Genomic DNA, 15000 nt, shown 5'->3' on the forward strand with positions numbered 1-15000 from the left:
ACCCAGCAACAATTTTGTACTACGAAAATTCAGTTGGTATAGGAAATGGTTTGCTACTTTATAAATACCTGATATGTATAAGTATGTGTGTATTATTATATACATATGTGTATATACACACAAACATACACATCAGGTATTCATAAACTAACAAACCAGTTCGTTTACCAACTGGATTCTTGTAGGACAAAATTGTTTGTGGGGGGAAATTCCCCCCTGTCGCTATGATTTCACGCTTTTTAATATTTTTTAATAATAATAATTCCAACATATAACCTTTAATGCCAACAAATTGATTTGGTTGATGGCATCAAGCATCTTGTTCAGAGAACTACACCCTGTTAGACACAACATACAAGAGATTTGGTTGGATGAACAAAGTTAAGCCAATCAAATAACTTTTACTGGGAACCTTATCGTTTTGCTCGCGTATAACAAACAAGGGATTTGTTGCAGCCAACCAGACTTTTTTACTCAGTGCACACGAAGAAAATTCACAGATCATATTCATTTTCAATCGAAGATAAAACACAGGTGCAACGCCCAAAACACACGTTCACACGGCGGATTTGACACTCTGGCTTGCAGGGAATCCAGTCAAGGAAACCCTGACATATGTTACGGCGGGATTGAACTGATGACACAGCGGAGGGATTGACACTGCGTAAGTGACCCATACTCCACCTGTGGGTGCGTGCGCTTGTAGTGAGTGTAATCGATGTTCACTGCTATTGTTTTTCTGTGTGTGTATGGCTGGCCCCAGTGGCGGAGTGGTTAGCACATCGCACTACAACGCCAGGCTCGGGTTCGAATCTTGGCCTGGGCATGGATATTTGTTAGCGTCGATTCATCCCCATTTTCGCAAATTAGCCACAAGTGGCACAAAAGGCGAAGTAAAATAAAGCAAATCAATCTGTGTATGTATGAAGTAACGTTTATTGTCGTAGCTATAGCAAAGAACTATTAATACAAAATAGCCCTTTGCTTTCGAAATGTTTTAGAGGAAAGGGTCTAAATATGGGCACCCCTTTTTATGTTGTCATTTTCGGAGGAAAAAATAATATATCAAGCACCTGCCTCTAAAATGCATAATTATGAAATATATACTTAAATGTAATAGCATTCCAAAGTATAGAAGGTCTCAATTTTTCTTTTAAAAAAAGCAATTTAAAAAAAAATGGTAAAAGGATGTACTTCAAACTTGTGGTCTAAATATGGGCTACTAGTGGCAATATCACAATAAACAATTAAAATTTTTAAAAAATAGTCATTTATCGCTAAAACATTATAAAATTCATATTTATGAATAATCTGTTTTTGAAAATCACGCGGAATGGGGAAAATCTAAATTAAGAAAAACATCCAAATATTTGTTGAAAATGTGACTTCAACATTAGACCTCATGTCATAGCCCATATTTAGACCATCACGCTATTTTCCTTCTTCAATTTATGTTCGCTCTCTGTGGTATATATTTCACAAACAAATCATTGCATTATAAAAGCCCACATTTGTTTTATGTACCGCTAATATCATAACCTATACAAAGCAGACGAGAATTCAGAAAACGCTGAGTTAAAACATACCTGCAAACAGTTTTCGGAGGTCGCAATTTTATAACAGCGTCCAAGGCCGAAACTAACCACCACTTTCTCTTGCGAACTGGCGCCGCAACCTTTGTCCTTGACAGATAACGAGTTCGAATAGCCTCTGCCAGGCTGCAGCACCTGGGAGCGCTGATAACTCCAAAACCCATATTTAGACCTTCGCCCATATTTAGACAGAGCACTTAAAAATAATTGCTTTGAGGTACTAAGTACAGTATTGACCCTGTACGACTTCTTTTTTCTCCTTCGGTGGCCTGTTTACGTCGGAATCTGCTTCCTGCCCCCTTTTGCCCTTATCATAGCTGCCTGTGTGGAAGTAATAATTCTATACTTTTTTTGTTGTGAGTGAGCGTTCCAATTTCTGCTGGCGATTCACAGATTGAGATTAAGAAACTGAACTCTTGGTAAATGTTATAGCATCGCGTAGGTTAGAGTTTGGACATTAAGACCATGCAGTATATGGTGTGGTTGAGTAGCGCCAGAGGAGGGGGGGGGGGGGGGCAAATATGGGACAAGTTATCAATGATTTGGTTACTCCAAATGGCTTAAAATTAGATATTTTGATCTGTATTTCTCAAAGCAGTTAAGTCGGTTCTGCATTTGGACGAAATCAGTCAAGGCGGAACAGGACTCTTCAAAATACACTTCAGGCTGCGGTTGGATTGTGATCGGACGCAACTCTAGGCCAGTGGTACCCAAAGTGTTAGCCGAGACCCCACGGGGAGCCGCAAAATGTTCCAATCTTTTCACTGACATGATATAATTGATCCAAATATGCGCTTGTTTATAGTGCAGTAGGCCTTAGAAAGAGCGTTTCGCGGGCTAAAAGCAGACGTCGCACGCACACTATTGCCGATACTCACGTGTCGTCTGCTCCTCAGCCGAACAAACAGGCCGAGGTAGCAAGAGGCAGAGGTCACTCACCCTTCCAGAAGGGTTAGGCGAGCTAGCTGTGGCAACCGGGTTCGCTCATTCGCGGCCTGATTTGTTCTCGCAGACACCCCCCCCCCCCCCACATTGTCGTCTGCTGCAAGCCCGCGAAGCGATCTTTCTAAGGCCTCATGGAGTATAGTATTTATTATAAATAATTTTTTTCTGAATTTGAAAAATGTGTATATGTATTAACTTAAGGCAAGCAACCTAAGCACATTAACTGAGCGTTGCAAGTGTTGGATAGGCCTAAATTCTGACTTGGGCGCTGAGAAACGAAAAAGTTTGGGAACCACTGCTCTAGGCAGTTTGTTGTGAATCACGTGTGCCTTTTTCGCTTGTAAGAAAACGAAATTACATGCCCAAATAATCGCTAGGCTCTGTTAGCTACAAAAGACTACGACTATTTGTGTCGTCTGTCGCTTATCTGCCACTTTTGGCTAATCGCGACGATGAGGATGGGTGTTGATACAATGAAATTGAAGGGACACTCACAACAAACACCCATGCTTAACCGGGATTCGATACCGGGACCCGTGACGTATTAACGCGCTGTGCAAGACATTCGAACAGTTATTCTGCTTAAAGCTTCCTACATAATTTTTAAAAATGTTGCAATCCAAATTTCCTGTTTTGCCTTATCAAGTATGTATATACACATTCAAGGTTACCAGGCCCTCATTGTAGTGAACTAGGCTATCGCACATTTGTATGAAAGAGCCCCAACATTATCCAGTTATGTTTGCGTGCAGGCGAAAACATCTGATATGGCTACTTGGAGAGGAAGTCGCCCGCCATCCAGGCCACCCGGTGGGGCAGGAGGGGGAGAGGACACAGATGCTCCAGCGTCCCTCGTTTATTCCTGTCGAACTGTCACTTGACGTCCAACAGCCAACATGTCCATCTGCAACGAAGTAGCTCTTCTCTTTCTTGTGATGGTAATTGGTAACATCCGGCATACACGGTAAGCTTCGATAATTTACTTGTAAACGAATCATTCTTTTTAATTGTTAGACGTTCAACAATCCAATTTATATATTCAGATTTAATTATATGGTTCCCTTCACTGGTACTTTAAAAATATTTTCAAGTTATCTTTGGTTATGCTTCTCACGATGCAACCGTTTATTGTGAATTCCTAGAATTGTTCTTAACTGTTTCCTCCAGTTTCAAACTGCTTACATTACTTGCAACCAGTGGCAGCGAATGGGTTCCAAACCGGGTGGGGGGGGGGGTAAGAATAGTTTACTTTCTCTTGGTAGATAGGGTTTAATATAGTGCGGGGGCAGAAAGTGAGGGGAGCACTTGCCCCCTCCCGTCCTCTCCAATCGCCGCCACTGGTGGTAACGATAACGATTGTTCATGAACTTTCCATTTCGGTCATTATATATTGGTTTTTCTATCTCTCGAGTAAATTGCGACGATGAGGATAAATAATGAAGTTCCAAGATGGATGATTGCAAAAAAAATCACGGTGCCATGCCTTACTCAGGTCTCGAACCTGGAATCTTGGCTCCGTAGTTCGTCGAACTGACCCTTTCGACACGGATACAAGTTCGAAATACGCGTAGATGCATTGATTCAGTATTTGACGGCGCTTTTCTACCACCTTTCTTTTGTTTTTCATGTACATAGTGCATAGTGTATATATTGCCTTCTTTGTGGTCGCTTTTCGGCATTTTTTAGCTAATCGTGATGTCATGCACAATGAACATCACCGATATCCTAATGTTGAACGTTTGAAATCACCGGATCGTGTGACCTATGGTCATAACATGGGAAAGCCTCATGTAAAATGAATATGAGCCTATAATTTCATATTTCAAAGATGCAAGTGAATTTCAATCAGCAATTTCCGTTAATTATGGACTCAAAATTACAAATGAGGCTCGTTGAGGTGATGCGATAATTTCAAATTAAAGCAATGTTTGGGGGAAATGTAATTGGTCTCACACCCTGGGAAAAAAAAACCTACGGGTGGATTCTATTAGGGTACTCAGAAGCCACTGTTTTTGTATATTATGTAATGTATATATAGATAATGTATTATGTTCCACTCCACCGGATTTCCTTATATATCGCGTGAAGTGACTACCAGAAGTGGATTGGATAAAAGCTACACGACTGATTTCGCTTTCATATATTTTTTTCTTCTGTGTAGTATTTGTATATTTATTGAAATTTCCAGTACAGCAGTAGCCATTTAAAAACAGAAAGAAACAACAGCAAAACAATAGACTAATATTTAAAAACACAAAAAAAGGATAGCATAAAATAAAAATAATAAACAAGCCAAAACAGTACCACGTAAACAGATCAGTTTTACAAAAGCATTACTTATGTACATTTTTTTTCTAAGTTGGGAATAGAAAACGAATATGAACTGAATATATCCACTTGGTTTGAGAATATGTTGAATTGGTTCGGTAGCCTATACGTTAGTGAGTCAGAGCCTGGGAGTTGCAGTGTGGAAAGTTTCCTTGCTAAGTGTTTTATGTCTAGCCCTAGAACACTACCGTGTTCCCATATTACTGTATAACTACCCCAACGTAAATGTTACGTACATGCAGTGAATGATTTTTAACATATACCTTAGTTTATAAAATCAAAGTGACAAATATTTTTTAATATTATTGTGATTGTTTTCTATATTTTGGAGTTTTTATTCTTTATAAAATATATGAGCATGGCTTTATTAAATACAGAATATATGAAAATAATGTATTAGTTGACAAACTTGTACGTACATTAAGAATTAATGAGAAATATACACAAAGAAAGCAAATTTTGCAAATAATTATAACATTTTTAACAAGGAATAAAAAGACACCTTAGAAAAAATAGTGCATTTCTGGAATTATCCATAGTTGGGGCACTTTTTCTTTTGATGCTCACCAAAAATTGGCTTTCCACAGTAGCAGTACGTAGTTGTCATCTTCCTTTTCTTGTAGTTGCAGAAACTGCAATACTTTCTGTTCTCTTGTGACGTGGCTGCTACTGTACTTGTCTCTTCCTTCCCCAGTACCTTCAAAATTGACTTTCTTAACTCCCGTGACACTCCCGGATTTATTAGCCTTTGCTCCTGCCAGATCTTGGTCAAGTTCTCATGGAGGTGAAGCATGAACTGAATTCGTGAGAATGGTCTCTTTTCTGAGTTGCACTGATTGTTGTAGAAGTTAAGAGTGTGAATAATGTATCCATTGATCGCTGCGATGTTGATCATATTATTAAAAAATGAGAGGGGCCATCGCTTAGTTTTTCTTCCAGCATTCATTTGTTGGCACATTCGATCAATAGCGTCTACTCCACCCTTTGTAGTAAGGGTGGGCGGGACAGAATTTTTTTGGTCGGGACGGGATTTTTTTTAATCCCGATATTTGGGACGGGAAAAATTCGCCATTTCCCGACAAAGTCGGGAAATTTTTGGATGGGAAATTATCGAAATTTCTCGAAGCTCTGAAAATCTCGAATTCCACACGTCATTTTCACTTTACGTGATTGTTTTTGCATATCTGGAATAAAAACTAACAATTTCCGATAAGTTCCAGATACTTAGAATGCAGAAAAATAACGACTTTTTAAAATGGCCATTCGGTATTTCCCGACTGCTCGGGATCCCGAAAAGTCGGGAAGTTATTTCCCGAAGTCGGGATCGGGACGGGAATTTTTTTTTCCCGATCCCTGATTGTTGCATCTTTGTGTATTGTTGAATTTAAAACCACAATTTTGTTTTGTTTGGCCTTATATGATACTGCAGTTACATCATCGTGAAACAGGAAGAGGCTTGATCCAGTCTTTCTCTCTTGAAAATCTAGATCTTTGAACTCTGGTGTCAGTTCTCGTTTACTTTTCTTTATTGCTCCGACCAAAAGTTCGCAAATTTTATCAGTTGTCAGACGTTTTCCAGACATTTTCACTACGCGTATTACTACCGGCACGCAAATCTTACGTGAATACAAATGCCGTTATTACTACATGCACGTCAAAATTACGTCCAAGATTTTTCTTCTGTTACTATCGCTACGTATTATTGACGTACAGTGTCCCACATAACGCACAAACTAAAGATGTTCACTACTTCCGCCCTCCGTACCACAGTGCTGCCACGCGCCTGACAGAATACCCAAGGAACACCATAGGCGGAGGGGTAGGTGGGTGCAATGTGGGAGGTAGGGGGGGGGGAATTGAGCGCGAAGCATACGTAAATTTTACGTACGGTAGTGTTCTAGGTCTAGACACTCTGAGTGAGAGTTGTATAGCAATTTCATATCTGCAACGTATCTACGAGTTTCTGGAGTATTAATGTGTAGATTTACAAGCAGATCTCTATTAGGTTGGTGTCTCAGGGCAGGCACTCTATATCGAACGATGGAGAGGAAAATGCTCAGAACACTGTCGATTTTGGAGGTATGAGAAGGGGCAGCCATGTTCCAGATTGGTGAACAATATTCTAGAAGGGGGACATCCAATGCTTTCATAGGAACTAAATCCTTGAATTCATCTTCCGATTAATTAATTGATTATTTAAAATCATAATTGGTGCCCTGGCATTGAGGCTAATTGAATCCTTCTCCTAATTAGGAAATATAAAGCCTTAACAAAAATAAGTAACTAATTTTAGTCGCCAAATTGAAAGAACTAATACTTTGAAAGTAACAGATATTAAGGAGATGAACTCCTTATCAAGAACAAATTATGAAGAAATTGCCACGCTTTTGATGAAAGCCGGAGCTTTATAGTGATAAGTGGCACACATATTCACAGGACAGCTTAGCTTCGTAGAGAGCTATGCTGTCTGTGTGTTCAGGGCGCCAGAGCTTCGTTAGGTTACAATTCTCCATAGCGGAGTGGTTGGTCGAAGCTAGAAGTCACAGACCCGAACTCTAAGTAAGATGGATGTATAATGTTGTTTGTTCCAATATTTACTTCATCAGGTCATCATGCATCCTCATCGTCATATTGAATTTTTAGTGCCTTGTCAAAAGGTCAGCTCTTACACTCTTAGATAGCTTTGCTTTTAATAAGAAAGCATTATTCCATTGGAGTGAAACGGGTCGACATATTTAAAGATGGCGACGCGCGCTCGTCATGCTGTAAATTTTAGCTGAAATTTGCCTTGTAGTTCTGACCCAGTCTTCGATTTCAGTGAGGTTCGTAGATACATTTCAGGAAAGAAAAATAGTGGGGATGGAGAAGAATTCTACTGTCCAGAATATATGAATATATTCCACATGTAGTTAGTTTCGACATTTTAATATTTGATAATTTTCATGTTTTATTATCAGCATTGATATTTGGTAATTTTGTGGGAGCTGATCCCTTCAAAACTCTCTCTACAGACGTTTGATTTTCATTACGGCATTCTTTAAAGCAGTCATATTATATGGTGTAAAATACACTTCCTTCGCTTAATATGTGAGAGAGATACTTTACACTAATGCCACCCTTTTATTACTTGCTTGCTTATAGAAGTATTAGTTGTTTAATATATATGATATATTATATAATTTCCTTTAATTAGTTTATTAAAACTAGTTCGGTCCACTATGGCAAGATTGGTCGTCGTTTGTACTAGTTTTAATAAACTAATTAAAGGAAATTATATAATATATCATATATATTAAACAACTAATACTGCTATAAGCAAGCAAGTAATAAAAGGGTGGCATTAGTGTAAAGTATCTCTCTCACATATCAAGCGAAGGAGGTGTATTTTACAGCATATAATATGATTGCTTTAAAGTATGCCGTAATGAAAAACAAAGATGTGTAGTGAGAGTTTTGAAGGGATCAGCTCGCTCCAAATTACCCAAATAACAATGCTGATAATAAAACGTGAAAATTAGCAAATATTAAAATGTCGAAACTAACTACATGTGGAATATATTCATATATTCTGGACAGTAGAATCCTTCTTATCCCCCACAAGACTGGTCGTCATTTGAGCTGAGGAATAAAGCTAAAATCTATTGTATATCACAACAAAATCAACGGAAACGTGCATCCTACAACTTGCTAAGTAACAGTTTCTCGCTAGAACGTCATGCGCAAACGGACGAAAAAATTGCCAACTGCGCATACTAAGTGAGCATCTTCTGGTACCTAACCAATGGATAATCAACAATTAAATATAGCTACTAATAAAGCTAAAGATGTGAGAAACATTTGATTTGAATAAAAACAGTTAATTTTATTAGTCATGTATTACAAAGATAATATTTGAAAATAATTACTAATCGCATCATGCAAGAAGCATATGTAAATCATACATTGCGACATGGAGCTGAACATAGTGTAATTATTTTTTACCGACTGAGTTTTTAAAAATAATTATGCCTTTTAATTCTCACCTCCTCTCTTTTTCAGATGCCAAGATACATTATCTAAGACGAAGACAGACATAATATCTGACTTGGTGCATACAGGCACATATGACAAGAAAGTGCGACCTGAAGGTGTGGATAGTCCAGGTTTGTGTTTCCAAATTTCTGCTTCATCTATTTGCTTTATTTGCATCTGACGGCGATATTATCTCAAGGAGAAAGTTGGTAAGACATGGACCGTGTACACGTGTATATTCGGATTTGATTTCTTTTAAGATTACTGATTTTTTTTATTAATTTTGCTTAGTTGGGTTATAGATGTCAGTGCAAATACCAATAGAGAAATTACTACGAGACAGGTTTATCAGAACGTTATTTATTTAATAGAAGATTCCAAATACAGCGTTAGCCATTTTGCATTGGAAAGAGTTAACAGAACATAAGGACAAAAATAATAACATAGAATAAGATTACATGTGGTTAAGAGACTTATATACTTTTAGTTAACTTTCTTCTAAAACGGTCCAGATTTTCAAAAAATGTCTATTTGGCTTCCTAGATTATTATATTCACTGGGCAGTCTATGAAACAGAGAGCGCTGGATGAGGCACAATCTCGGCTTCTGAGAAGCGAAAAGTTGAGTGCTTATTGTTGAGCGGGCAGGCACACGAAAGTGAATTTCCTGAAGAAGGCGGTCACTTCTGATGTTGCCATTCACTATTTTATGTAGAAATATATGGTCAGCCAGTCTATGTCTCTCTTGAGGAGTTTGGATATTTAACATTTGCAGAAGGATGGACTTTTGCAAGTATTTTGCGGACGGAATTCGGTGTCGAACAATGGTCAGGAAGAAATTTAGGAATTTGAATTTGAGGGGCATGCCATAGGCCAGATCGGAGAACAGCATTCAATTTTTGGTGACACAAAAGATTTGAGGGCAGACAAGTTGTTTATTTTGGTGAAACGATAGAGAAGACCCAGCATACGCATTGAACACTTTGTGACTGCAGAGATGTGCTCAGAAAAGGAAAGTTTCTCGTCGAATATGACGCCCAGGTCCATTTGTGCGGCAACTCTTTGAACACAATTATTTTTTATGAAGTATTTTGTATTTAATGCGTTTTTCTTTAAGGAGAAGGTCATCATGGTACATTTTTGAGGGTTGAGTTTTAAGTTCCATAATTCGCCACTTTATTAGAGAATCTAAATTCTTTTGCAGTTACTTAACTTTGACGATACATTACTAATGTGTTATTTGAACAAAGTGTAATAAATCTCCACCTCGAAAGGTACCAAATTTTCCCTTGTTTTAGGATAGTTAAATAAACAGCTCCAACTTTTATTGATTGATTGATTGATTGTTGGGTGTGTCGGCACAATCGTCACTTTGCACCCTTCAATACTTCAACTTTTAGAACACAAAACGTCTGACAAATTTTAATTGCGTTAAAATACGGAAGAATAGGATAGGTGCGTTTTCAGGATTTTGAATTTCAGGGAAGATAGAATAATTATGTTATGTTATGAGACATGGGCAACTTGTTTAAAAAATAATAGAGTTAGGGAAATACTAATGATACTGTATTTGATAAGCAGTACATGTGTTTGTCCTACTTACACTAGTTTTAGCAAAGATGGACCCTATGTTCTCTTGGTTGTTTTGCTATACTTAAATCTAGCCCATGAGGTCCGGTAATGTACATGAAGTAAGTGATAACATATAACGTAAAGCTTCACGCCCTATTGAAAGAAATACAAAAAAGCGAAAGCAGTAATCGTTCATCTCATTCCTGATTTTAAAAATTTATCACAGTGTATGAAGCACATACAGCCAGAGCTAAAGTATGGGTCTCAAGACAGAGAGGGGCAAGGGGAATGTTCTTGGATTATGAAAGCATAACTTGCATTCGTTTTCGCCTCATATCTTTCTTTGGATTTCACCCCTTTCCACGTATCTTCAAATCTATTTCTTCTTCCTTATTGTCTCTGTCTTTCTAGTATTTCCTTCACACCTTATCTCTTCTGTGTCCTGAATCTATTTGTCTCTTACTTTCTTTCTATCCCGTTTATATTTCTCTCTCTCTCTCTCTCTCTCTCTCTCTCTCTCTCTCTCTGTCTTTTCTGAACACCGTCTTACTCTTTCCTCTTTTTCTTTTCCGGGCTTTAATTCTCTCTTTTCTCACTCGGTTCTTTTATTCTTCTCTTCTTTCTTTCGCTTTCTTCATTTATCGCTCTCTCTCTCTCTGTCTCTTGGTACTTTCATTTCACTCTTTTCTCTCTCTCACTTCTTTTATTTCCTTCTATTTCTCTCATGGCTTAAGTTTTTCTCTTTCCCATCATCTTTTATTGTTCTCTTCCTATCTTCCTCTTTCTCACCCATCCCACTCTCTCTCGGCACCTTTATTCCTCTGCCTCGTCTTTCGCTAATTTTGTTTTTCATCTTTTTGTTTCTCTGTTTCTCTCTCCCGGACATTTTATTCTTTACTTTATTCTCGCTTTTATTTCTCTATTTCTATTCTCCTCTTTCTCTGTTCTTTCATTTTCTCTATTTTTATCTCTTTCTCTTATTCTTCTTTCCTTTTATCTCTCTCTCTCTCTCTGCTTTTCTGATAAAGCATTTTTAGTTGCAATATATTCCATTTTACAACACATCCTTAAAATTTGGCCCCCTCCATCTCTGTAGCTTTATTTGATGTTTCTATTAGTGGCCGCGGTGGCTCAGTCGGAAAGGAGCACCAGGAAAAGATGGTATTGGTTACAAGTTTTATTTGCAGTTTTTTGAGATTATAAAATATGAACTAATCAAAATCATACAAGATGCCTTTAAAAATGGAAAAGTTTTACAAAATGAAGGCATCATCATATTGATACCGAAAAAAACACATGCAAAACAAGTAGACGACTACAGACCAATAACATTACTAAATTGTGACTATAAAATAATGGCAAAGATCTAAGCAAATAGGTTAAAGTTAATTTTAGCACGGATACTCAGCGAGAAACAAACATGCATTGGCAAAAAGCATAACATATTCAGTGCAGTTGGAGGGATTCGCGATCTGATATCCTATTATCTGGTGCAGAAACTTGATGCATGTGTGCTTGCTTTTGATTTCAAAAAAGCGTTTGATTTCGTGTCGCATGACTACCTGTTTGAGGTGCTAAAGGCATATAGATTCAGTGATAAATTTATTAATATTTTGAAAGGTTTCTATCAACAGGCAACATCTCGGATAATGGTCAATGGATTCCTGTCGTCCCCAATAAATATAACAAGATCAATTCGGCAAGGATGTCCACTAAGTATGCTCTTGTTTGCTTTAACCCTGGATCCTTTGCTGCAATATATCAGGAAAACTACTCCCGACGCGATACACGCCTTAAGGGAAAACCAAGTGTTTGCTTTTGCAGATGATTTATCCGCTTGTATCACCACAAACGAGCAAATGGAAAAAATGATGGCAGCGATACATATATACTGCCGTGCTAGTGGGGCCAAAATAAATATGGAAAAATCAAAGGCGCTACCCTTTGGCACATGGGATCAAAAATATCCAGATATAGGGATCCCATATGTACAGGAAATTAAAATATTAGGAATAATTTTTCACAGGGACGAGGAACAAATGTTAGAATCCAATTGGCAAAAGATAGCGAGAGACATTCGCATACAATGTTATAAAATGCGAAGCAGACAGTTGAACATGATACAACGAGTGTGGTTTTTGCAAACATATATGTTTAGTAAATTAAACTATACGGCCCAAGTGATCCCAATCAATCAAAAATACCTCAGAATAATGAATTCAGCAATTGGTTGGTTTATGTGGTATGGCCATTTTTTTCGAATACCACTATCCAATCTATGGCAAATGAAACTAAAAGGAGGATTGGAGCTCACAAATATTGAGATCAAATGCAAATCCCTATTCCTGGCAAGATCCTATACGCTCTATGGCATCGAAGATTCCATTACATCATTATGGATACAGTTATGGACGGAGGAATTTCCACCCCAAAATCCGCCAGATCTACGGAGATTGAAAAAAGGACCGTTATATCTCCGAAGTTTGATGCAAGAATTCAGTTATGTGGTGCTTCCGCCAAAAGGTGAAGATGTAAAACTCTCTCAATACTTGTATACACTGTTTCACAAACAGTTGCAGATACCAACTCACCGCATTGAAAAACATTTTCCCAATAACAGATGGCAAAATATTTGGAAAAATTTAAATAAGAAATTTCTGGATACATCAGTGTATAGTGTTTGGTACAATGTAATACATGATATTATACCAACTAATGAACGCTTACATAATATCAATAGACTAACAACTGATAAATGCAACATATGTGGAGAGATAGACACCATTGAGCATAGAATAGTAACATGTAATGGAGTACAGGAAATTTGGAAATGCCTAACGACATATCTAGGACAAATATGTCGAACATCAACCCCAATACTTTCAACCGTCGATGTGTACAAGACCAGATTTCAAATATTTTCCAGAAAAGAAAAACAATGCAGTAATTTGGTTAATAGCTAATACAATATATTATGTATTTTGTAAAAAGTATGAGAGCAATAGCATTTTGTTCACACAGTATTTAAAAAGAACTAGATGGAAAATGTCACAATATCCAAAAATGTATGAGTATTTTGGAAACTACCTCAGTGTTGTTTAGAAAACAATAATTATGTACTTGTGGTGTGAAAGTGTAAACAGGTATTAAATATATGAAGAAATGTATATTTATATTACAGGTACAAATGCATGTTTACGCCAAAAATATTGTATCAGATAGCCAAAATGGGACTCTTGCTATAATACTTACTATGTTAAAAATTCTATACAATACTTTAACAGAATTTATGTAAGAAAACAGACATATTTTGTATATATGCTGATAAAATAAAATTTTGTTAAAAAAAAAAAAAAAAAAGGTCGGTAACGCGCCTGACTACCATGCTAAAGGTCCCGGGTTCGATCCCCGGCCGGTTCAAATCCAGAAACTTTTCTAACGTTGGAAACAGCCCCGGCGCCGATCACATCACCCCCACTCACGACCGGATCAAGAAAGTGTGGGGCGTTACCCCCCACCTCCTATACGTCTTCATGGCGTAGTGCTATGCACAGGGGAGCACTTTACATTTTATTTTTATTTTATTTTATTTATTATTATTATTATTATTATTTTGCTAAAATTTAAAATCGCCATATCTCCGTTCCTAATTGAGCTAGGAGAATGGTTGATAGCTCGTTGGACTCAGAATGAAGTCCTCTTTCCGATTCTACAATACAAAATGGAGTTTTTATTTAAAATTTCACAGTTGCCCCCTCCCCGCCCCACCCCCAGGGAGCGGGGGTGGGGAATCAAGTGTGATATAATTGAATAGCTTTCTTTCACTTATTAAACACGTATTTTTTCGTTTTCCGATTCGATGTGTATTTCTCACGATATGTAAGACTTTTGGACGACCCGGTATATAGTGTGGGGAGAGGTGTATCATAGTGTGCTTCTTTAAGTATCTAAAACTCTAGACAACAACGGTATGACGTGACAATTATTGAAGTTGCGAGATGAATGCAAAATATGCTGATTCATCACTATTTCTTACTATGTTTTAGGTGTAATAACACTTTGCTTGAAACCAGTTTGAAGAATAAACTAGCAATAAGTAGCATAAAAAAATAGCTTTTTTCATCTGTACTTCAAAATTTATATTTCTTTTTGTTCATAAACTTTTCTTACGGACGACCAAATTCAAATCTCTAGGAATATGTTCATGAAGAGACAAAGTCTGCTTAAATAAATTGATTAGTAAAAAGTCGCTTCTCATAATATTCTGTAAACGAAATTGTTCACTATAAAATGTTGCTCTTGATAAGCATATTATTGATTTGAAGTTTAAGTGTAGTTATTAATACACGAACTATGAAAACATCAGTATACTTTATGCACAGATAGGCTAATAGGGACTGGACGTACAGTTTAAAATTGTAACCAAAATGTGACTCCACTGGCTACCGAACCCGGGTCCTCTTGATTACCAGGCGAAGGCGTTATCTCTGAACTTTACTTCTATAATGTTTTCTAGAAAAAATGCATATGCCAACTTGGAGGGGGAGGCTTGA

At 37.4% G+C, this 15000-nt stretch overlaps 1 protein-coding gene across 1 annotated transcript in view; it reads left to right on the plus strand.

Annotated features, from left to right (window-relative positions):
* The first annotated feature begins 3394 nt into the window (after nt 1-3394).
* The window catches only part of LOC145980075 (glutamate-gated chloride channel-like), a 70823-nt gene continuing 59217 nt past the window's right edge, over nt 3395-15000 (plus strand). Inside the window, exons 1-2 of the mRNA XM_083113068.1 lie at nt 3395-3501; nt 8904-9007. Of these exons, the coding sequence (XP_082969194.1) occupies nt 3434-3501; nt 8904-9007 (172 nt within the window). The 5' untranslated portion in view covers nt 3395-3433. The remainder of the gene's footprint in view (nt 3502-8903; nt 9008-15000) is intronic.

The sequence above is a fragment of the Lepisma saccharinum genome, chromosome 27 (assembly GCF_977018435.1).
Source record: "Lepisma saccharinum chromosome 27, izLepSacc3.1, whole genome shotgun sequence".
NCBI classification, from domain to species: domain Eukaryota; kingdom Metazoa; phylum Arthropoda; class Insecta; order Zygentoma; family Lepismatidae; genus Lepisma; species Lepisma saccharinum.